This window comes from Falco naumanni, chromosome 3 (genome assembly GCF_017639655.2).
Source record: "Falco naumanni isolate bFalNau1 chromosome 3, bFalNau1.pat, whole genome shotgun sequence".
NCBI lineage: Eukaryota > Metazoa > Chordata > Aves > Falconiformes > Falconidae > Falco > Falco naumanni.
Genome location: NC_054056.1, coordinates 114,809,408 through 114,834,544, shown reverse-complemented (window position 1 = coordinate 114,834,544; position 25,137 = coordinate 114,809,408). Strand labels below are relative to the sequence as shown.

At 38.5% G+C, this 25,137-nt stretch overlaps 1 protein-coding gene across 1 annotated transcript in view; it reads left to right on the top strand.

Moving 5' to 3' along the window:
• The window catches only part of CDH10 (cadherin 10), a 102,363-nt gene that overhangs the window by 41,900 nt on the left and 35,326 nt on the right, over nucleotides 1-25,137 (top strand). Inside the window, exon 3 of the mRNA XM_040588233.1 lies at nucleotides 20,978-21,272. Coding sequence (XP_040444167.1) covers nucleotides 20,978-21,272 — 295 coding nt within the window. The remainder of the gene's footprint in view (nucleotides 1-20,977; nucleotides 21,273-25,137) is intronic.

Below are 25,137 nucleotides of genomic sequence, written 5' to 3'. Positions count from 1 at the left end.
AGAAAGTCTATGTATGTGCTATTATTCTTTCTTAACATATGGAAAGTCGATACATGACTTTGATTTCTTTTTGTTACTATGTAATTTTAAGGCCCCTTTTTTTTTTCCAAAGTGGTGCAATTACAAAGTATTATGCATTTTCAAACTTACTCTTACAATCTTTAATTTATTTTGAGCCTATCCAGAAGAAACATTTTTCTTTTCAATCCCAAAATCATACTCTAATAGTTGTCACCTAAAAGAAGCACTGCTGTGTACCAACAGTGTCTTAATCCATAGTTATCCAAAAATAAATTTACAAATATATTCTTCATCCACATTAAAGTTGGTTGTTTTTGGTTTTTTTTTCCTTACTTACTATTTTGCCAGATCTTGCCATTTGCTTCATTCTTGCAGATATTTTTACCGCTTTACTTTCTAAGATAGATACTGGCTTTTTCCAGCAATTTTCATCACAGTAGTTTTATAGCATAAAGGATCAACTGACATGAATTTTTCAGTGCTTTGAGTGTGCTGGTTTTGACTGGATAGAGTTAATTTTCTTCAGAGTAGCTAGTATTGGGCTATGTTCTGGTTTTCTGCTGGAAACAGTGTTGATAATAAAGGTATATTTCAATTATTGCTGAGCAGTGCTTACACAGAGTCAAGGCCTTTTCTGCTTCTCACCCCACCTCACCAACAAGTAGGCTGGGGGTGGGCACAAGAAGTTGGAAGGGGACACAGCTGGGAGAACTGACTCCAACCGACCCCAGAGGGATATTCCATACCATATAACGTCATGCTCAGTATACAAAGCTGGGGGAACAATAAGGAGGGGGAACATTCAGAGTTACGGCATTTGTCTTCCCAAGTAACCGCCACGTGTGATGGAGCCCTGCTTTCCTGGGGATGGCTAAACATCTGCCTGCCCATGGGAAGTAGTGAATTAATTCCTTGTTTTGCTTTAATTGCGCGTGTGGCTTTTGTGTAGCTTATTAATTTTCTTTATCTCAACCCACAAGTTTTCTCTTTTACTCTCTGGATTTTCCCTGCTCTTCCACCGCAAAGAAGTAAGCGAGTGACTGTGGTGCTTAGTTGCTGGGATTAAATCATGACAGAGAGACTGAAGTTCTTAGTTATACTGCAGTGATTTTTAGTATCTCAGAGGTAGTTTACCCTGTATACTTGCACAAAATTTATCTATAATTTTGTGTTTGCCATACTAGAACTGTTACCAGAAAGGATTGTCCTGGCAGTATTCATAATTGAATGCTTCTTAGTGCACTCATTATCTTTGATGGTGTAAAGAGCAGGACATGTCAACCTCACTTAGTTCCTCTCAGTTCAAGAGCCCCAACATAGACAGGATTCTGAGGAAAGGACCTGGAGTATTAGCAACATGTGCACACATCACACAGTTTCAAGAACGACAATTGCTAGTTCATTGCCTGTCTTTTCCTTTTAGCATTTATCTGTGTCTGTTGACACTGTAGATGATATACCACGGAACTGGTACCTGAAGGAGGGTCCCACATCCTTAACTTGATAAAGCCCGAAAGACAGAAATCCCAAAAGTGGCATTGATTTTAGACACCTCAGCAAGAGTGAAATGTGTAACAGAAGTGTCAACGGAGCCCAGGACAGCTTACCACCCAGTCATAAAGATGTAAAAGTAGGGAAGCCTCAGGTGTTGCTTGTACTCTAGTTAAATGTATATGTATTAGAATTAAATATACTGGTTTAAGTTAGTACTGCTAGCATTCCTTCATACTGCTTAGTATTGTTAATATTGCTTAGTATAGTCCATAATCCAATGAGAAATATTATACATAAAATTTGGTAACACCGGAGATAAAAAGATGTATTTTCCTGAAGTCCATATTCTGTCAACATAAAAAGGATAAAGAATGCCAAGATCAAGTGTGCATAGAATTGTTGCTGTTGGAGAAACAGTCAGATTTAAGGAAAGAGTAAACAAAGTAATTTCCTGAGAGAAGTGAAAGCCAGAAACCATCCTGGGCAGGAATCTTGAATTTACTTTTCTTTTTGATAAAGTGGCTACTAAATGTACTGATTTTGGAGAGAGTAATACAAAAAAATGTGTTGCCTTGATTTGAAGGGGTTTGCTGTCAAAAAAAAAAAAAAAAAAGGTCCCAGTGAAGTTTTGCTGTTGTAGTGGTAAGATGAAGACTTATCAAACCCTTTTAAAAACTTCTGTATTTTGATTCCTGAAGAGTGTTTCTATCATAGTTGTTTTTTTTGGTAAAGACCTTTGGTGCTACAACAGACTGAAGAGTAGGATTTTGAATCGAAAGCACTCATATGGAGGCTTAATATTTGGTGTGAAGATGTGGTTGAGCAAAAAATGCCTTCTCTTCCAGCTGAAAGAAATCAGCTCTGTGGCACTGAAGTTCTATAGGGGTTGAATTTTCAGCTAGAGCAGATTCTTGTGACAGGGATCAATAAAAAAGAATAGAAAGGGAGGAAAGATATCCTGAAAACTGAATAAATTAATTGTGATTTGCTGTGTCTGGGACTCAGGTTCCAGAGTGAGAGAGGGCAGCTTGTCCTTTAACAGTTTCCACTTGATAATTTTTTTGGTGTAACTACTGGATGCAAAAAGCAAGTTTTTCACAGTTGTGTATCTTCAAAAATCTTACCTCATTGAAGATAATGTAGTGTGGTGGAATGGACACTTGAGGGACAACAACATCTAGCAATTTATTTCTTTCTCAGACAAACTTAACATGTAAGCTGTGAAGAACATTACATAAGGCACCAATTTGTGGCAAGAATATGAAAGCTTGCTTTTGAGGGTACATGTGTGGGGCCCTAGATATTTCAGGGCAGGTCAAGAGTGTCAGAGTGAAATATGTATCAATTTCTTCTCTTTTTGAAGGACTGTTGGTTTTGGGTTTTTTTCTACCTCTTCTTGTAGTCCAGAACACAGGAGCTATGATGCCTTCTCAAAACACATGGTACAGCCATTGTTTTTCCATAACAGAGGCATCAAAATCTTCCTGTAAGATTGTCCTGGAGGCTAACTCATCTCAGTGAGTGCTGAGATTAAATTCTTTCTCAGATTCTGCTGGGATCCATCTTAGTATGGAGTTTATGACTATGACTGGTTAGATTCATAATTTACTCTAAATTGAAGTGTGCAAAGGGTTTATATTTTCTGTTTGCAAAAAGGACTATTCCTTATGAAACCTCAGTGAATGTTGGAGTCTCTGACTTCTTGCTTCATTAAACAGCAGCAGAAGGTACTGGCGGCAAAGAGCTGACCTAGCTGAATAGTAAGTTTTTATTCCCATAAAGAATGAATTATTTGTTAGCTGCTGTACTGGACGTATCTCTACAAGACACTGAATTTTGCTGGGTGACACAGTACAGAATTAACAGGTGGCTGTTGAGGAATACGAAGGCTTTGTAATATCCACCATTATTTTAGTGAAGACCAAAGAAGTCACAGTTGTTGTGTGCCTGAATCCAAAGCCGGATAAATTTGCTCAAAAACTGTGGATTCCCAGACCTAGACAGATGTCTGTGCATATGAATTTCTTCAGAGTGTTGTCTGGTACAAGGGAAGAGGGGTTAAATCATATGAGTAGGGCATACTGAGGGCATACCCAATTGCTTAAGGAGGTGATTCCCAGTGCTCAAATTATCTGACGGTAATGTTGCTCAGATGTGCCAGGCACTGGAAATGAAAGACCAAAAGTGAGCATTCCCATTTGCTGCTTTAGACTGGCAAATCTTGCAGAGGGAGAAAAACAGAGACCAACAGTGAAACTCCAGTGCTTCACAGTGAAATAGTACTGGAATTGGAATGGATTGCTGTCCTTTTAGACTTCTGATGCCAAAACGCCACAGAGTAACTGCTCAGAGATGAATTTTTGTCTTTAAGCAGCAAACGTATTTATTTCGTGCAACGTTGGGGAGCTAGCCAGTTCACACTGGACAAACTAGCTCCAAAGTTTTCAGTGAAAGTCAGGTAATTTATACAGTTTTCATGTGAGGTTACATCTTTACATACATACTCATTTAATTTCGACATCTAATCATCATATTCATAACAGGCAGGGTTTAGGCAGAGCTTGAGGCAGAGTCCGCTAGAATTGACTTTTGGGGAGACTTTTGGGTGGTCGTTCCATTCTTCGGCCTCACTTTTGGGGGTTGCTCAATCTTCTTCCTCGCTTGAACTTTTCAACTTTCTTTGTTCAACAACCTAGTTTCTGGAGCTTGCAAAACCTCCTGACTCATGGCCTTCTTATCTCCTCCAAATGCCCACTTTATTTATGACTGCTATGTTGCTCAGAGTACATTCCACCTATCTCTTACTTTAGTACCGCCAGCGGAACAGAACAGGCCCTGCTGCTTCTGTTGTATCTCACCGTAAACAGAGGAACACCCAGAGCATGGTACCAAACTCATCCTAACTAATCCTTTAAGACCTTGCTCTGTTTCACTTTTACTTAGGGGTGTAAGCCACATATACCAGAGCTGAGTGTAGATGTTCCAAGCCAGTGTTGCCCTTCTCAGAGAGTTCAGTGTCAGTATTTGTTCTGTTAAGGAGAAACGCTGGATGTGTTGAATGCCTCTCTGCTTTAAATCTTCCCTTAAAGGCCAAACAGTCAGACTGGTTTGGGATTGTACTTTTTCTCTGAAATGGTAAAGTCAACAGGACTGTTCATCCCACCAGAACCACCTAGCACTGCAAGAAACCTGTCTCATAAAACCAGTGAGGCCTCATGAGTTACTCATAGCTCAAAAGATCATGAGGTATTAGAGGAGATACAGCACACATTGGAAAGGAAGGAAGGAAGGAAGGAAAGGGGGAAGAAGGAAGAAAAGAAGGAAGGGTGGAAGGAAGGAAGGAAGGATGTAGACAAAGATAGCAGAATGAAACCAGAAAACTAAAAAGATGAAAAAGTAGGCTAACAAGTGTCATTTAGCATAGCAGAGAAGATCTGGTTTGACAGAACTGAAAGGCAGTATGTCCTATATTATTACTGTATGAGTTGGACACAAGGGAAAGAGCTCAGAGCATGCCAATGCCTGCATGGGTGCTTCTGGGGAAAAGAAGTTATCTAGCTAACAGGGCTAATCAAGTGTAATCAAATGGATACATCTTCTTTACCAACTGGTATGGTGAGAAAAGGGGAAGCACTGTGGTTCCAGGTTTGTATCTGCATCACATCTTCAGTGGCAATGAAGTCTGTGCCAGTTGCAGGCTTCCATAACATATCCATACATTGCTACCTGCCACAGGACCTTGAATGATGTGGCAAGTGCTGCCCTGGTGAACAAAGTGAACCGTGGCCCCAAGAGACAGAAACCACTGTTTGGAACTACCAGACTCCAAACAGAGAAGCAAGGCAAACCACATGAAGAACTGTAAGATACTAAATTGCTCTAGGTAGACATATCTTAGGTAGACACATGTAAATATGCCTGTAGACAACAGCTTGAAGTTAGATACTAAGCTTAGTCCAGGACCTTTTCCACTTCTATGGATACAGTTTTATACATACATTGTGTAATTTTAAAAGGCATAATAACTAGAAGAGTTCTAACGAATGAAGTGGGATATCATCTCTGAAAGTCACATTTGTTCAGCTTTCAAGCAAATACTAAATAGCCTATCCTTATTTCTACCTGGCCTCTATAGGACCATAAGTGTTATATTTAATAAGTTTAACACTGTTTAACATAAGTTTAGTACTGTTAATGGTCTTTAATTGAAATTCAAAGCATGTAAACTGCAATGGAGCCTGAAAAACATGAGGTGGTTTTAATCATTATTTTTTCTTTCTCCTGAAGGAAAACAAACTAAAAGTGTGTACCATTTGTAGGTATTTGTAGGACTTGCAAAGTAAAGGAAGCTGCTCATCGAAGTAGGTCTTGAAATATTAAATTCTGCTGAAGAGAGTTAGTAATCAGTTGAAAATTAAATGAACTTTCTAGTTCTTCGTGACCAAAATGACCCTTCACCAGCATTTAAAAGCTTTCTGTTTTAAGCACAGCTTTTACATGCTACTACTGGTATGTTTAGCTTCTGATGTAAAGGACTAAAATGTCTTTCCTATTTGTTATCATATGTCATGAGCAGCATTTTGCCCTTTCTCAGCCTGGCTTTCCCTGAGTTGCTGCGGGGCTCAGCTGTGCCCTGTGCTGGGGCCGGTGGAGCCGCCTGGAACCGGCTGGAACCGGCTGTGCCCGGCACGGGGCAGCCCCGCCACCACCTCACAGGGGCTGCCGCTGCAGCTCCCCCAGCCAGCATCTGGGCACCGGCACCCTATATGATGACATACTTAGCTCATGCATATTAAAGCAGGTTTTTTATTATTTCCTTTTCCATGTGTCTATAGATCTTGGTATTGTAGAATCATACACTATGCTCATATTTAATTTTAATCTGTTGTGAGCGCTCCACAAATAACACGTTCAAAACAGTGGGAGGGGTTCACTTCATGGTTTTCTACATACATGTAATTGTTTTTGTGTGCTTACCCCTTATGCAAATACTTTTCAAGTCTACTTAGAAAATAATGCAAACATGAGTAGGGACCACTAGCTGAAATTTGTTTCCTCTTTTTCTGTCAAGTAACTGGAAGCTGTATTTAATGGTGTTCAGTGCTACAAGGTAGTACAGTAAATGAAAGCCACTGGGAAAGTATGAAGGATTTAATGAAAACTTGCTAGTTTTGGTACAAGAGTGAAGATTGTTTTACTTGTCCGTTTTACCTTTCTTACACATTGATACTTGAATGAAAGCCATTTATCAATTTGATGAGAGAGTAAGTGATAATGAGTCTAAGTGGTCAGTACTAGTCACTGGGGTAGGTTTCCTGCCACTGCCTTTCTCAGTTTCTGAGAAATCTATTTTAAACTATTTGACTTTTTTTTCCCCCCTAATAATTCCAATAGCAGTGATCGGCCATTTTGAAACTAATTTCTGAAAGCGACAGTTCTGTTCTTTGCAAGCACAATGTGCAATAATGCCAATCATTTGTCAGGAAGATTTAGATGGAAGCTAGTCTGTGTTATGGGCATCCTTCCCAAATGTTATGGGCATAGGTGTAAAATCACCAATAAGATGCATTTCGCTGCTTTTGCTGCCTTCATGGAGAAGAGTTACAGCTCTCTTGGATGGTTTCCAAACACATTGTACCTGATTATACATTGCACTTAAAATAGCATCACACTTCAAAATGGTATAAGAAACAGGGAAGTAGTTCAGCCTGAACTCTCCAGTTCCTTTCAGTTCAATTTCTTTTTCAATTTTGTACCTGCTTGTCACAAAAAGATATTCCAAAAAGGGAAGAACTGATAAAACTGAAATTATTTATATTCAATGTCATAGCTTGGAAAAAGTAGAGTCCACTTCATCACAGTACATTCATTCAGTCAAGGAATTAAAAAACATAATAGAAAATGGAGCCTTATAAATGTTTGACCTACACCTTGTTTGAAATTATACATCTATAAATAGCCAATAGTTTCAACAGCAATTAAAATACTGATGCTTTAGGGGTTTCCTTTATTTTTTCTCTCTCTTTTTTTTTAAATCAGATGCAGATGACCTTTTAAATATCGTATATACATAGATAGCAAGGAAGAGCCGGGGGTAATACTGAGGGAAAACTGGTGACTTGCAATGAAGTACCCATATGAGAGAAAGTTCAAAGTTAAAAGTTGGTGTTTACCCTTTTAAAATGTTTTTCTGCTGGAAGATTTTCCTTATATTTATAACAGTGTTTTAGTCTTTGACGATAGTTAAATGCAAGCTAACCCAAAAAAGCTGCAATAGCAAATTTTTTCAAACCCTCTAATGCCTTCTGTTTTGAGGCAGTGAATAGCTATACAGTCAATGTATCTAAAGTCCTTGGCAGACAAAGTAGGTTTTGTTTGCAGGAGTAAACAAACAACATTGTCCCACTCACCAGTGCTAACTCTTTAAACTTAACTATGTCTGTGTCCTGAGTCTTTTCATAGCTGTTTAATTGAGGCTGTTAAAGGAGAAGTGGACAACTGAGAGAGGAAAATGCTCTCTAATTTGACAATATTCTGGTCTGTAGCAATTTTATATGTGTACCATAGATGAGTTCATACACTCCAAGTTGGCTTATTTTCCTTTCAAAGATCCAATTGACAGACCAGCCAGTTGCGTGAAACACAGGTGCAAGGTATCTTACATGTCTGAACACACCTAGAAACTTAGAAAATCCTTTATGAACAATTATGTGGCTTGGCATGCTAAAAGGCATGTCCAAACAGATTGTATGCAAGCATCTAGATGGAAAATACAAGCTGGAAGAAGGAACATATTATGTTCTGGGATACTCAGGATCTTGGTTGGAAAGGATACTGCCTGCACTGTAAGACTCGGATGGCTGGTCACATAACATTTCTGTGGGAAAAAGTTATGGATACTCCCAAGAATGTTTGAAATGTGAAGAAAACTTTAGTGGTCAATAGCAATTTTGTTCATCTCTTCTGTTCCCCTTTTCCTAGTTGTAGAAAAACCTTGCTCCTTCATATCGGCTTACTCTGATACTCTGTGCTTTTCTTCTGTTTCCTACATCTGTCATCTTCAGTCCAGTTATGCTACCTGGATTTAGCATTATTTCTTATACACGATGCAGAGTCACACCGAATTAATGGTTCTTGGGTAATTTTTATTTTCGCAATAGTGTAGGTGCTCTGTCTGCTTCTGAACTTTTATTCCTTGAAGCCTGCCTTTCCTTTCAACTTGCCTACAGTGGTGGGAAGATATGAACATATTAAATTTTCTCTTCATGTAAAGTGTGGAGTAATCATAATGTCCTTCACTGCCAAAATTTTGGTTACCTCTGAAATATTTTTATTGTCCATTCTTAAGAATTCTCAAGTATTAAAACAAACAAGAAATAGAGGCTGGACTTGATGATTTGAAATATTTTAGGGTGAAACTGTGGTGCAAAAATAAGCGACAAACAAACAAACAACGAAAAAAAAAAAAAAAAACCAAAACAAACCAACCCCCCTCCCCACTTTGTAGAAGAACTTGGAAGATTTCCATTCTGTATATTTGTAAAGTGACTGCATAATAGAGATGATCATGCAGAATACTTCATCAAAAAACAGGTGAGTAAAGAGGCAACTGCTCTTTCCTCCATTTAGTTTAAAAACTTTGATGTTACAGAAATATCTTCTAGGTTTTTTTCCTAAAAAGCTTTAATAGTTTTCACAATTATATATCATTTAGAAGTACAAAGACTACAATATAGTGACTAGCAGAATAAATTATGCTTGATATGGAGAGACATGAAGTATAATAAGGATTTCTTCCTTCTGTATTAAGAATCCTGTCTTCCAGAGAGAACTTTTGCATATCCTTTTTGGAGGTATGGCATTTGATGTAAAATAAGCATAAATTAAAATTTCTGAGTCTCCATGTTTATGATTGCTAATTCCACTACAAATGGGATCTTTAGGAAGTACAAATATTTAAGAAATATTATTTTGGAGTTAATATAATAATTAACAGCTATTACTATCTAGGAAAGCTTGGTTATAAATTATCTAGCTCAGTACTGAATGATAAAAATGATATTGAGATTTTAAATTTTGACAGTGAGAAAACTTGACTAATGCAGTTGAGTAAGTGGTGAAGTAAATGGAGAAAAAAAATGAGATTTCTAGACAAATTTTATGTTTTAAAGGGTAGTAATTTAAAGAAATGTCATGAAACAACCAATTTTGAGGAAAGAAACAGAAAATATAGGTAGGGTAATGCAGTGTGCCAGGACATGTGACTAAAATTTGGGAAAACTAAAGAAGTGGAGGTATTTGTGAAATGCTAAATTAATGCTACAGATAGACTATATGAGCTTCAGGTGAAGCTAAGCGAGTACAGCCAAATAACAGATAAATACTCTGTGAGGGGACATAGCTAGGAAAGATACAAGACTTTTGTAAGTGGATATTAATTTCAGTTTTTACTTGCCAAACTTCGCAAAAACTCTCTTGTCCTTTTGTACTTCAAAAATATCAGTCACTTATAAAAAATACTGTACAGGATTATGGCCACTTTTTACAGTGTCACTACTGAGGATGCCAGCTCCACAGAGGATTCCTCACAGGACTTAGAAATACCTTTAGCAATCAGCAGGCTGTCTTAGGTCAATCAAAAAGGGTAAGTCCACTATATAGATAATACAGCTGGAAGATAAGGAAACTAATTCCTCAATTATCTTTTTAGTTAGGTGAGGTTATGTGACACTATTCTCTGTGTTAAGGGTGGCATTTGTCTATTAAAAGCCAGGTAAAATAAATGTAATAACTAGAGGACTACTGAGCAGTGCGACACTGAAAAGAGTTCCATGGGATAAATCAAGGCTTATCATTTAAGAATAATGGTAGAGATTTCAGTAATACTGATACATTTGCTAGGAAAGGGTAATGATGTGCTAGAGAAAACAGAGTAATTGAAGGAGCTGTTTAAAGTGCCATGTAAGACTATGTACCATAAAAGACAGTTAGGAAGTTTTCTAAGAGTAGTGTAGAATTCTTACTGCCAAATGGAGAAAGTAGGAGCTAATAGTGCACAAAACAAGAACTAAAGCTTCATGAAACCAGACTAATTCTGGGAAAAAGAGAATGCAAAACCTCTCTAGTTCTCTGAACAAACCAAAATGAATAGAGGGCTTTGGTATAAATGATAAAGCAGCAATTTAGGACAAACCAAGGAGATTTAAAAACACCCACAAACCAAACCCTAAAACAAACCCAAACACCACCAGCATAACCAATATAGTATATTTTATTGAAAATTAGGAAAAGAGAGATTAAGTAAAGAGTGCTTCTGATGTCTTACACATGCCAGCGAATGTCATAGAAGCTTTTATGGGTGTATTGACTGGGCCCATCAGCTGATTACCAGAGTTTACAAAAGTTTGAAATAATTTTCATCAGTGATGTAGTACACAGACCAAATTTTGGAAAACAGCAATGAACACTGCAAGGGAAAGAAATTAGTATGGAGTACAGTTCTTAATCTGTAGTAGCAAAGATCAGGATGGGTATTCTATCTCCAGTAAAAGTTGAGGAATACAGTTCACTACACTGATGACGCTGTCTTGAATGTATACAAATATAATGTGTAATGCTCTGTATGATTTGTGTCAATATTTACATCCAGAGCTGGGTTTTTTTGGTATTTTAAAGTCTAATAGAGGAATAAATATGCTGCTTTGGTAGGAGAAGTTTTAATTTAAATTTTAATTATAGCTACCTAACCAGTCTTAATACAAACACAATGAAATTCAGTTAAATTTCGGTATGTAATTGTAATTCTCTATGTCATTGAGGTGCCCACAAGTTGTCTACAAGGCACCATTGTGGATAAATCCCCCAAACTCTCTGTGGGAAATCAACATGCTGGGATTCCCCTCTTAAGCTCCTGTAGATATGGGGAATAAATGCAATGAATTAGAAATCTGCATGCAGTTGCAGGGCTGTGATCTTTTGGGGATTATAGAGATATGGTGAGATAGCTCCCATGGTTGGAGTGTTGCAATGGAGGGATACAAGCTCTTTTAGGAAGAACAGGAAGGGAAGACAAAGAGAGGGAGTTGCTCTTCATGTGAGAGAGCAGCTGGAGTGCATGGAGCTTTGCTTGTGGATGGAAGAGGAACCAACAGAGAGTTTATGGATTAGGATTAAAGAAAGAGCAGGCAAAGGTGACATTATAGTGGGTGTCTGACCAGGAAGAACAAGTGGATGATGCCCTCTAAAGACAGATAGGAACAGCCTCACATTCAGAGTCAGTGGTCCTCATGGAGTATTTTAAACACCCTGACATCTGTTGGAGAAAATACACAGCAGAGCACAAGCAATCCAGGAGGTTCCTGGAGTGAATTGACAATAACTTTTTCCTCAAAGTGACTGATGAGCCAGCAAGAAGTGCTCTGCTGTACCTCATACTCACCAAAAAGGAGGGTCTTACTAAGGATATGAAAGTCAAAGGTGGCCTTAGATGCAGTGACCATAAGGTGGTGGAGTTCAGGATCCAGAGGGGAGGGAGCTGGGTGAAAAGCAAGTTCACAACCCTGGACTTCAGGAGAGCAGACTTTGGCCTCTTCAAAGATCTACTCGAAAGAGTCCCATGGGATAAGGCCCTAGAGGGAAAGAAGACCACAAAAGCTAGTTAATATTCAAGAATCACCTTTTCCAAGCTCAGGAGAGTTCCATCCCAAAGAAGTCAGGCAAAAATGCCAGGAGGCCTGTGTAGATGAACAAGGAGCTCTTGGCCAAACTCAGACACAAAAAGGAAACATACAGAAGCCGGAAGCAAGGACAGGCAGCCAGGGAGGAACACAGAAACACTGTCCAAGCATCCAGGGATCAAGTTAGGAAAGCTAAAGCCCCAGTGGAACTGAATCCATCCAGGGACATCAAAGACTTTAAGGGCTTTTATAGGTACATCAGAGGCAAGAGAGAAACTAGGGGAAATGTGAGCCCATTGCTTAATGAGACAGAGGACCCAGCTACACAGGACAGGGAAAAGATGGAAGTACTTGAATGCCTTCTTTGCCTCAGTCTTTGCTGACAAGACCAGCCTTCAGGAATCCCAGGTTCCGGAGACCAGAGGGAAATATTGGAGCAAATAATATGTATCCTTGGTGGAAGAGGATCAGCCCAGGGAATACTTGAGCAAACTGGACCTCGGTAAGTCCATGGGCCCTGATGGGATGCACCCATGAGTGCTGAGGGAGCTGATAGATTCATTGCAAGGCCTTGATTGATAATCTTTGACTGATCACGGTGACTGGAAGCAATATCCAAAGACTGAATGAAAGCAAATGTCACCCCCATCTTTAAAAAGGACAAAAAGGAGAACCTAAGGAACTATAGGCCAGTCAGACTCACTTTGATCCCTGGGAAGGTGATGGAGCAACTAATCCTGGAACTATTTCCAGTCACATTAGGAATGAGAAAAGTATCACGAGTAGTCAGCATGGCTTCACCAAGGACAGGTCATGCTTGACCAAATTGATAACTTTCTGTGATGAAGCAACTGGCTGGGAAGGTGAAGGGAGAGCAGTAAATATCACCTATCTGGACTTCAGTAAGGTCTTTGAAACTGCCTCCCATAAGCTTCTCATAAAGAAGCTGTTGATATACAGAGTGGATGAATAGACTGTGAGGTGGACTGAAAACTGGTTTACTGGCGGGTGCTGTTCAGTGGTGCAAAGCCTAGTTGGAAACCTCTAGCTAGTGGTATATCCCAGGCATCGATAGCAGGTACGTTCCTGTTTAACATCTTCATTAATGATCTGCATGATGGGGCAGAGCGTACCTCAGCAAGACAGCAGGTGACGCAAAGCTGGAAGTGGCTGGCATGCCAGAGGGTTGTACTGCCATCCAAAGGGACCTTGACAGGCTGGTGAAATGGGCTGACGGGAACCTCATGAAGGTCAGCAAGGTGAAGTATAAAATCCTGCACCTGGGGAAGAACAGTGCCAGGCACCAGTATATGCTGGGGGCTGACCAGCCGGAAAGCAGCTTAGCGGAAAAGGACCCGGTGGTTCTGCTGGACACCAGCTGAACATGAGCCAGCAATGTGCCTTTGTCACAAAGGAGGCTAACGGCTGCATTAGGCAAAGTATTGGCAGTGGGTCAAGGGAGGAGACCCTTCCCTCTGCTCAAAACCGGTGAGGCCACAGCTGGAGTGCCGTGTCCTGCTCTGGGCACCCCCAGTACAAGGGGCACATAGACGTACTGGAGAGAGTCCCACAAAGGGCCATAAGGATGCTTAAGGGACTGGAGCACCTCACATTTGGGGAAAGGCTGAGAGAGCTGCAACTCTTTACCTCAGAGGAAAGCAGTCTCAGGGGGATCTTACCAATGTGTACAAACACGTGAAGGCAGGGTGCAAAGAGGACAAAGCCAGGCTCTTTTCAGTGGTGCCCAGTGACAGGACAAGAGGCAACAGGAACAAACTGAAATGCAGGAGGTTCCTTTGAACGTCACGAAACACTTTTGCCCTGTGAGGGTGACTGAGCGTTGGCACAGGTTGCACAGACACCTTGTGGAGTCTCCATCCTTGAAGATATACAAAAGCTGTCTAGACACAGTCCTGGACAACTGGTGTAGGTGGCCCTGCTTGAGCAGGGGTGGTTTGGACAAGATGACCTCCAGAGGTCTCTTCCAACTCTAAGTATTCTGCAATGTAGTTGTATACAATTATATAAACTATAAACTATAACTTCTTTAATTGGTAATTAATATATATATAGGATTTGTCTTGAGAATACTATTCTCTACCATAATGGATTTCATATTGAACTGATAGGAAAATAAATTTGATGAGTAAATAAAAATGTGAGTCGCATTTAAGATTTTATACATATTCCACCTCTCTTCTCTCGCAGACCTACCTTTACTAATTTGACTACCCCTGTGGGGTTTTCTTGGTTATAAGATACCAATACATCTCTCCTGGACTATGCATCTATTACATGAGTAACACCACTGATCTCACTGTAATATAAATGAAACCAGGAGTGACCCAAGACATCTTCGTCCCTCATTATTTGAAATCTTATTAGATATAGCATTAGTTCAGATTCATCAGTAGTTTCCTGACATATATGAAAAATATATCTACTCTCTCTTTTTCCCTTTCTTCCCTTCCTTGGGATTAAAATTAACAATTATACTGTATTATTATGGATATCAGTCTTCTGGAGATTATTGAAATAGCTCATTAATGTTTTTTTATTCCTTAATTCTGATATATACCCTCCACCTTAGCTGGCATTTTCCACCTCCTGGGTTGACATTGTCATTCAGTTCTCTGTGGTGTATTTGTTGTTACCTCTAAGTATACCTCTTCCAAAGACATATATACTTCAGAATATTCATGAGAAGAAAATACACACATAATAAATGTAAAAAAATTTCACGGCTCTTACCAATTTACATGTTGCAGTGATTTCAGATGGTAACAAAGACAATCTTTAATGTATTTTTAAATGGCCTCCAGCAGTAGGTGAAATGAGCTAGCATCACTATTCTTAATGGGGTTCTGCATTTGTTTAAAAAAACCGCAATGCTTTTTATGTATAATGCAAATTGTACATTAGGATATGTAAAAACTAATGCTGTTTTAATGGTTATTTTGTTATAACTAGGCTACTTGAGGAAAACATATATAAGCTATAATAAAAATTTCTTGTTAACAAAAAAAAACCACAAACCTGAAAATAGCTTCTTAATTACCTCTTTGTTGTCATTAATGCAGAGCATGAGGATTAGCACTGATTTTTACTTTAAAAAACACCCCAAAACTGAACAGAAAAAAACCACAAAGCTTTCAAATACATAAAAGCTGTTCTGAATTCAGTAAACAAAAGACATGCTGTTTTAGCATATTAGATTTCTTAGGCCGCTCCATGATGGAATAGACAGATTGTTCTGGAAACTACTTAATCCTTTATACAATATTTAGTACAGATTTTTATTTCAGTCCAGAATCAGCAAAACAACATAAAACATAAAAGATACATGTGTTAAAAAGTCATCATGAAAATCTTATCGGATATATTTCAATCCTGAGACCATAGGTTAGTGGACAGAGATTACTCATGGAAGTAGCAATATAGGCTTGTACCACATGAAGCTGAATAGGAGGAGGACCAAACAATGTTTCTTCATTTAGTCTACATTTTTAATGAATGGGAACCTGAACAGCAAACATAGGTCAGGATTTTTTTCCCCCCTTTAAGAATTCTCTTCTGCTTATTCATACCCGGTCACCTACAGGAGGTATTAGGCCAAGCTGTCAGAAAGTAAGGGCACCTGACAGTTCTTTGTTTTCTCTCTTCACCTGATGTATGGACTGTATTTATTACATTAAAATTGGACAAGAACATGCATATTGGCTCATGCAAGAGCTCTTTGGTATATGAAATCCAATTAGTCTCCAGTTCATCTTAGCTCAATGCTTGTGTCTTCTGGCGTGGAAGTTACAACAGTCTAGTGAAGGTGAAACTTTCTTGTTCTAGCTCTCTGAACATCAGCTTGAGGAGGGAGTTTGGTTATTGGCATGTTGATTCAGTGCATCTATATAAGACTCTTTGCTGCTCATAGGTGTGTTACAAAAAAAAGAAACTGCTTTTCGCAGCAGGAATCCTAGAAGATTTTGTCAGTGACAGGACCATCTACCTTCTCCAGACTGTGAATGATCCCTTTATAATAAGATACAATATTGGGGAAAAGATGCAAGTCTAATGATGAAAAAATACCTTTGCTGTATGATTAGTTTGTGGAAACTAAGAATCTTGGAGATTATCACTTGGTAGTGAAGATTGTAAGGAACTGGGACAATAATATTTCTAAACCTGTGATAGACATTGCTTCATCAGGTATGTGGAGAAGTATCCTAAAAATATTATTAATTTTGATTTATCTCTTATAATTTTAAAACATTGGTAGGAACAAACAAAAATTTTGAACAGAAAGGAATGACTGTAATCTTTCTCAATAGAAATGGTGTCAATTATTTTTATCTTTTCTTTGGTTAGTGAATCAAGTTAGTAAACTAATACAACATGAAAATGCACTGCAGACGAGTTTTTCATTTCTGTTTGTTGCTTCTCAGCAAGCAAAAGAATTTCAGAGCACTCCTCATCTGGCATTACTTGTTATGCTTCCATTTTAGTTTGTTCTCCCTTTATCTTTCCCAGTTGCACAAAATTTTCTTTTTGAAATGTGCCTTTCTCCTTTCCAACTGTGTCCTCTTTAATAACACACAATAGCACAAACCTGGAAAACTGACAATATAACTGAGTGAGAAAATTAAATGTGTGACATGTCTCATTGAAACTTAGTGCAGATTCTTGCATCACTGAAGAACAGAGTTGCTTTAAATGTTACCTTAAGGATAAATTGAAATAAGTGAATCTCTTTGGTGAGTAAAATCTGGCTTAAAGTCATGCCAGTTAAATCTGGCAACCAAGAGAATACTGCACAGGATAGGAGCTAGTTTGAAAATATTTTAAAATAAGTGCAGCTAATGTTAAACGAGCATCATTTAATACTTCAGTTCATGATGCTTAAAATAAATATCTCCATTATGGGAATTCTATATGAATTATTCTCTGCTGATTTCAGGCCAAGTCTTCCCACTGTTGTGATTATGGTTGCAGAGACTATCACTCATCTACAAAGTATCTAGTAAAGGTGCTAATACTATATGTGCTCTAGAAAACAGAGAAATTGTGAATGATTCCACAGGTGTATTTTGGCACAACATGGCTAATATGATTACTTAGAAAAGTAATTACAAATTTCCCTGAAATTTGTCCCCAGAATTAAGAGAAATTCAGGACTTATTTGAACAAAATCTAAAAGGCAGAGTAATTTGGGAAGGTACTGAGGTCTCATTGCAACTGTGATACTTGGATTAAACTGAACTGTTAACAAATATATGCAGAAGAAAGGAGAAAAGATATTTTCTAGATTACACATATAAAAAGTACTGTTATAAAGTAGGAGAGTAAAAATGTGTTTGGTGAGATAATATTGGGATAGCCTGTCATTTGGTAAAGACCACAAAAAACTAAACTGTATTGGAAAGCCTTCTGTATGTAAGAATTCAAACTATAGGCTGGTTTGTTAATACAGTCATATTCTGGTCTCTAGCTTGAATACCAATCACGGAAAATTCAGGGGGAGTTCTGAATTTGGAATTCAAATAGAAATAGATGTGACAACTTTTAAAGTCTTTACCTGGCATTGCTATAAATCGTTTCCAATTCCAGAAGTAGTTTGTATGATAAAATGGGTCTGGCTAGCCTAATCTGCTCTCTGTTTTTCACAGTAGCATATTGTGGCATTTTGGTGAAAATAGGATTAACACTTTCTATGCTATCAGAAAACAGTCCATGACCTTTATATTCAATTAGGAGATTTCATACCTGGTGAAATTCATGGCAGAGTGAGGAGGAGAAAACTCACACTCCTGTAATTGGTGGGTTTGATTTGGATCATTTGACGTCATTTAGCATAGAATTCTCGTGCTGTAATTTTCAAGTAATTTTTAAAGCAGAATTATTATGTTGTTCATGTAAAGTTTTCTGAAAGATATTTTACAAAGCCCATTTTCAGATCTAAAAAGATATTGAGCTGAATTAGGCTGTGGCATCTTTTCATTAGCACATTTTATGTATGTTTTCATTTATCTGGAAGAACAAGGTAATATATATTAATGAACTCTGGTTTTGTTGTAATTGAAGAAAAAAGAAATCCATCTTTTATAATCTGGTTTTCTCTCTCTGTTACACTTTCTAACTATTGTTTTCAGTTTAGCAATACCTTCCTTTTTCACTTATGTGAAATACTCCTCAGTTTAAAATTTTGTTCAACCAGTTTAGGTAGATGTCCAAGCATGCAAAATTGTTTTTTACAGTAATTGCAATTACTGTATGATGAACCAGGCCTATATAAAATAAACTAACAGACATTCTGATTTTCTATACAGTGAGAAAAATTATATATGAAGTATAACACTGACAGCTGAAAAGGGAAGTATTTTTTTTGGAAGAACAGCAAGAAATTCACTGAAACAAGAGTTTACAAAATATCAGTGACAGATATGAAAACAAGACCACATCTTCACAGCTGATCGTTTTGTGCAATAAAATTGCTAAATGAAACAGATGTCTCTCCATTTCTTAGCTTGGCTGACATGAATCACAGATGCCCATTAGCCAAAATAACTATAGGAAACACTTTATACTAAAAGTAGAAGGGAAATATTTTGCAGAACTTTTTTTAATGCTCAACTTTGCAATTCTGATTGACACACTCCTCATGCATTTCAGAGATAAGTAATGATTCAGTGTTCAAGCCTGTCAAGTACATAAGGTGGTCTTTAGCCATCTTGATTCCTCTAATAACATCTGGATAGAAATAAGAGCTAAGAAAATGAAATGAGAAATACTTTCTTTCCTGTCTTATATATAATACACATTTTCACTCCTTTACGTCTGGAAGCTTTGTTCATTATATCTATAGCTATGTGTTTCCTGATCACCCAAGACCTTCTGAAATGTCATTCTGAATTTGAAGTTCTTCTACAATAACTGTAGACTGTCATGTGTATACATAAGATATAAATTGGATTACCAATCCAAAGTGAAATTATTAATAATTTTTGTAGAAAATGAAAATTGTTACATCTTAGTGTTCTTCTAAGCTATTTATATTGGTATTCCTTACATATATGTTAATCTGAAGTGCAACTATCAGTGCCCTAAAAGCCTTTATATTGATGGCTCCAAATCTCATATTTATGAGGTTTGTATTTAGTAAATCTGTATTTACTAAAGTAAACATATGTAGCATAAGCAAAATTTAATTTGTTATTCTTTGATAAATATTTACAGTGTTTCTCAAGGCTTATTTCTGAACTGAAATAAAATAGGAAAATATTTATATAGAAATATTTTTCTAAATTTCTATCACAAAGGCTTTGATCCATGATTCTGCATGAACTCCTGTTCCACATATTGCAAGTGTGTGGGAAACATGCAGTCTTTGAAAATGTTTCACAGCAGTGAAGTTTACTGTGTGACTTCAAATATCCTGCCACTCCACTGTGTATGTTTGGTTTCAGCACAAAAGGCAAGGAAAGCCACATTCAAAACCCTAAGAGCTGAATATTCTACCTCTGATACTGACTTAAAATGGATGCTATGAAACACAATATAAGGGCAGCACAGAAAAAAAGAAAAATATTTCCATGGCTGCATGCCAAGGGGGATATTTATACTAAGCTATGTGTATAATGTTTTCATGGTCTGAAATGTGAGCTTAAATTAACAAAAAGCCTTCACAGGACTGAATGTGATCTTACTGCAGTTCTAATTGCTGTTGTTAATGGGTCCTTAAACAGCTTTTTTTAGCTAAGGAAAAAATGCACTAGGTCTGTCTTAAACTTTTTGGAATTTTGTAACAGTTTTTTAATGTGTTTTTAAAAAAAATCTTTATATTTGCACTTCATTTTTGTAATCAGAGCTTATAGTTTTTAGTTTTTCAGACTTTTTTAGATTTTATCGTTCTGCTCAACATAAAAATAAAAAAAAAAGTATACATTTCATGGTAGAAATAAATCTGCCAGATTCTTTCAGTTAATTATGAAATCAATAAGATGGAAGGAGCTTTCCAACAAAGTGATGAGAAAAATTATGGCAAATATATTGAAAAGGTGAAATGAGCCAACCACAGTACTGTATTGAACAAAGCAACATAATTTAATAGTTTGGGTTTTTTAATCGATGTACTACAGTCAGTCAGTACTACAGGTCATTAATAGATGAAGTTAAGCTTTATATTACTTAAATAATATTTATTAAATCAATACCTAATACTTAATAAGTACATTTCTTTCCTTCAGGCTATTTACATTAATTTATGGAATGATAATGATAATGACTTTAAATGAAATGTTCTCCAATTTGGGAGAAATATAAATAATATGAAATAAAATCTAAAAAAAAATAAATTAGTATGGCATGGAACCAGTTGTTCTATTTTCCTTAATTGTCATGTATTCTGCCATGTTCTTCATCTGCTTAGTGAATTTACAACTAGCACAGCAGGTTGTGAATTTTTAATAGAATCTTTTCAAGGAAAGAAAAGGTCAGTATTAACATAAAAATCTTCTTTAAGAATTGTGGTGCAAAGGTTTCTCAGCAGAGAACAGGTGTCATTTCAAAACTAAAATCTGTCATAGCAGTCATGTTAAAAAATTCTTGGAGATAAGTTAGGAAACAAATGCCTCAGTATAACATCATGATTTCCAGTTAACAGCAACTGAAAATTATTACTTTTTTTCCTTGGTACTAAACATGTTTGTTGCACATAGAATGATTTAATATATAATAATTAGTTTAAAAATAAAAATTAAAATACTCATTTTTTTTTCCTTTTCCTTCCTTTTCAGCTTCATTCTGATCAGGACAAGGGAGATGGATCCCTCAAATACATTTTGTCAGGAGATGGGGCTGGTACTCTTTTTATAATTGATGAGAAAACAGGTGACATTCATGCTACTCGCAGAATTGACAGGGAAGAGAAAGCCTTTTACACCCTGCGTGCCCAAGCTATTAATAGAAGAACTCTGAGACCAGTGGAACCTGAATCTGAGTTTGTCATCAAAATCCATGACATCAATGACAATGAACCAACATTTCCAGAAGAAATTTATACTGCTAGTGTTCCTGAAATGTCAGTAGTGGGTGAGTGCTTTAAACTGAGACACAAATGCCTGTTATACGTTACTTGATGAATAATTTTCCTATCCTCTGAAAAGTCAGTCATGTTTGGAATTCTACCTGATGGATTAAGTATTTTTCATTTTGTTTGTTTTGTACAAATATTGGAATTGCATCCAGAAGCTGATTTTTGTGATTTTTTTATCTATTTCTACTTGGAATATTCAAATGAATAGTTTAGAGAGATTTAGAATGTAAACATAAATAGTAGTTAATAGTAGTTAATGGTGTATCACCCTCCTCGTTAAGAACTGTTAAAATAAGATCACTGTGTTAGCCTGTTGAAAGTTCAATGACTTTTTCTTTCATTTTCACTGGAGGTCCCCAGTGGTGATAAGCACTGAATGGAGAGCTGTCTCCACTTTCGCTGTTTCTGTGGCTGAGGAGAGTTATGTTTACTCATGTGCTGTTGATGCACTGACAGAAGGTAGACACCCTCTTCATTCTCTTTGCCTTCAGATTTTTGCTGTGTGGACAAATCCTCTTGTGCTTTCTGTTCTTCCTTTAACTCTCATGGATGGCAGCTTCAAGAATCTTAAGCGGCTGTTTGGGTTAATCTTTCTTTGGTTTGCAGCGTGTTTTCATTTCCTATCTTAACAACAAAGTTGTGGCCTGGATCATGCCAGCTGGTCAGATTCCTAAACAACATTTTGGAATATGAGCTACTATGACTGTTATATTTTCACTGTGCGGTCAAGCATAGCCAACACAGTATGGCATTGCACTATATTGTGAGTCTGACAGGGTGAGATTATTGGAACCACATGCTACCTTCCCTGGGACAGACTCAAGCAAACAGGATGCATGATATGGTGGATTCCCTATACGATCTCCAACTTGATGAATGTAGTGATTTAAGGGATAGGGGGCAATGGTGACAAGTTGCTACCTGGCAGAGAAGGTGCATCTTCTTTGCGACTACGCCACTTTCCCAGGTGTCTTCCATAATACGTATGAGGGTCTGCAAGTGGAACCCAACAATGATGAGGATGATGGTTCATCTGGCTTGGAGGTGTTGCTGAAGTTAAATCAAACTATGCCCTGCATGAAAACTGCTTCCATATAGAAAAAAAAAAAACCATGAGTCGCTGTCATAAAAGACTCTCCTGAGGGAAACAGAAGGCCCAATATGCCAACCTGACCCACTACTTAGGGAAGTCTGCTGCCTCCCTGGGGCCTGGGTTAGAGATGTGACAAGAAAATCTCCTGCTCTAGTACGGACGGCCCTTGGGTTATCATCCACTACTGAATTTTCATGTAGGCAGCAATGAAGTCACATTAAGAAGTCCAAGGGCAATCAAGAGAGACTTCGTGGCCTTGGGACAACTGGTTAAGGGATCAGGAGCACAAGTGGTGCTCTCCTCTGTCCTTCCAGTTGCAGGGAATGATGAGGCAAGAAACAGGAAGAGCCAGCAGATCAATACCTTGCTCCAAGCCTGGTGTTACCAGCAGACTTTCAGGTTTTTTGGGACTGTCTCCTTGACACCAGGCCTACTGGCAACAGATGGGATACACCTGTCTCAAAAGAGGAAAAGGATCTCATCACAGGAGTTAGCAGGGCTCATTGAACCAGCTTTAAACTAGATTTGAAGAGGGAGAGGGATAAAACCAGGCTCACTAGAGATAAACCTGGGGGATGTCACACCAGTGTTTGAGGAATGGTGTGCTGGCAAGGTTCTTCAGTCCGCTCCACGATGTGCTAAGTACACTGGAGCACATTTGAAATGTCTTTATACTAAGGCATGCAGATAAGAAATAAGAGGAGCTAGAACCTTTGTCCCAGTCGAAGATACATCAGTGGGATAAGCAAAACCTGGTGGGATCAGTCCTGTGGCTGGAATGGCATGATGGACAGTTACAGGCTCTCCAGGAGGTATAGACAAGGCAGGTGAGGAGGGGAGGCGGTGCTGTTTGTGAGGGGTTGGATCATATGGTGCTTACAGCTGGTGATGACACTGTTGAGGGCCTCTGGGTAAGGGTGAAGGGGAGGGCAAATAAAGTGGATGTTGTTGTGGGACTCTACTACCAACTGCCCAGCCAGGACAATGACCCAAATGAATTATTCTACAAGGAATTAAGAGCTATCTCTAGATCAGCTGCCCTTGTCTTTATGGGTGATTTTAACTTCCCAGGCATTGACTGGGAATAGCATGCAGCAGACACAAACAGCTGCAGGAAATTTCTGAAGCATGTTGAAGATAACTTCTTGGTGCAGGTACTAAGGGAGCTGACTTGGAAAAGTGCCCTCCTAGATTTGTTGTTTGTAAACAGGCACTTATGCACCACGTGGTGATTGTTGGCTGTCTTGGTCACAGTGACCATGAGGTAGTTGAGTTTCAGATCATTGCAGACAGGAGAAAAACTGCCAGCAAATCTTCAGCCCTTAATATGGGGAGAGTGGACTTCAGGCTGCTGAAGGACCGAGTCAGTAAGGTCCCTTGGGAATCTGCTTTTTGACAGTATTGGGGTCCATGAACACTGGTCACTATTTAAGAGCCATCTCTTAAGATTGAAAGAGCAGGCAATTCCAAAGTGTCAGAAGTTAAGCAAACACAGCAGAAGGCTGTCTTGGATGAGCAGGGGTCTTCTAGGACTTAGGCAGAAAAGGAAAGTGTATGGACATTGGAAGCAATGACAGGTGAGACAGAAGAACTACAAGACTATGTTAGTTACTGTAGGGAGAAAATTTGTGCAGCCAAAGTTTGACTGGAGTTCAAGCTGGCCAGCACTATGAAGGACAACTAAAAGGACTTTTAAAAATATGGTAACAGCAAAAGGGGGATCAGAGATAACATTGGTCTATTACTTGATGAGGTCAGTCACCTCACAAGTAGGGATGTAGGTAAAGCAGAGATGTTTAATGCCTTCCAACCAACTGCTTAACCAACTTAATTTTCTTTTATGACAAGGTCACCCATGTAGCTGACCAAGGGAAGCCAGTAGATGTGGTGGTTTTGGACTTTAGCCAAGCATTTGATGCTGTGTCTCAGTGTCCTGGATAAACTGCCCAGCACACAGCTAGGCAAGCCCATAGTAAGTGGGTGAGCAAGTGGCTGCTGGGTCGGGTCCAAAGAATTATAGTAAATGGGGTTACATCAGGCTGGTGGCCAGTCACCAGTCGGGTTCCCCAGGGCTCAATTTTATGGCCAGTCCTCTTTAATATTTTTTATAACGTATCTGGACGCAGGAATCAAATGTACGTTACGTTTGCCAATGACACTGAACTAGGAGGAGCTATGGACTCCCTCAAGAGTAAAGAGGCCTTACAGGGAGATCTGGTTAGACTAGAGAGCTGGGCAGTCACTAACTAGTTGAAATCTAAGAAGAGCAAGTGTCAGATTCTTCACCTGGGACAGGGTAACCCTAGTTGTAAGTACAAAATGTGGGACAAGATGCTGGAGAGCTGCCCTGCAGAAAGAGCTCTGGGGGTTTAGGTTGATGGCAAGTTGAATACAAGTCAACAATTTGCCCTGACAGCCAAAAGGGCCAACTGTGTCCTGGGGTGCATCAAGCACAGCATAGCTAGGTGCTGCAGTCCCACCTCAAGTACTGTGTGCAGTTTTCAGCACCTCAATACAAAAAAGGCATCAAACTATGAGTGTGTTCAGAGGAGAGCAAGCAAGATGGTGAAAGGTCTCAAGGGCAAGACTTACAAGGAGTGGCTGGCATCACTTGGCTTGTTTGGCTTGGAGAATAGAAGGCTGAGGGGTGACCTTATCTCAGTCTACAACTTTCTGAAGGGAAGCAACAGAGGAGGTGGTGCTGATCTCCTCTCTCTGGTGACCAGTGATAGGATGAGAGGAAATGGAGTGAAGCTGCATCAGGGGAA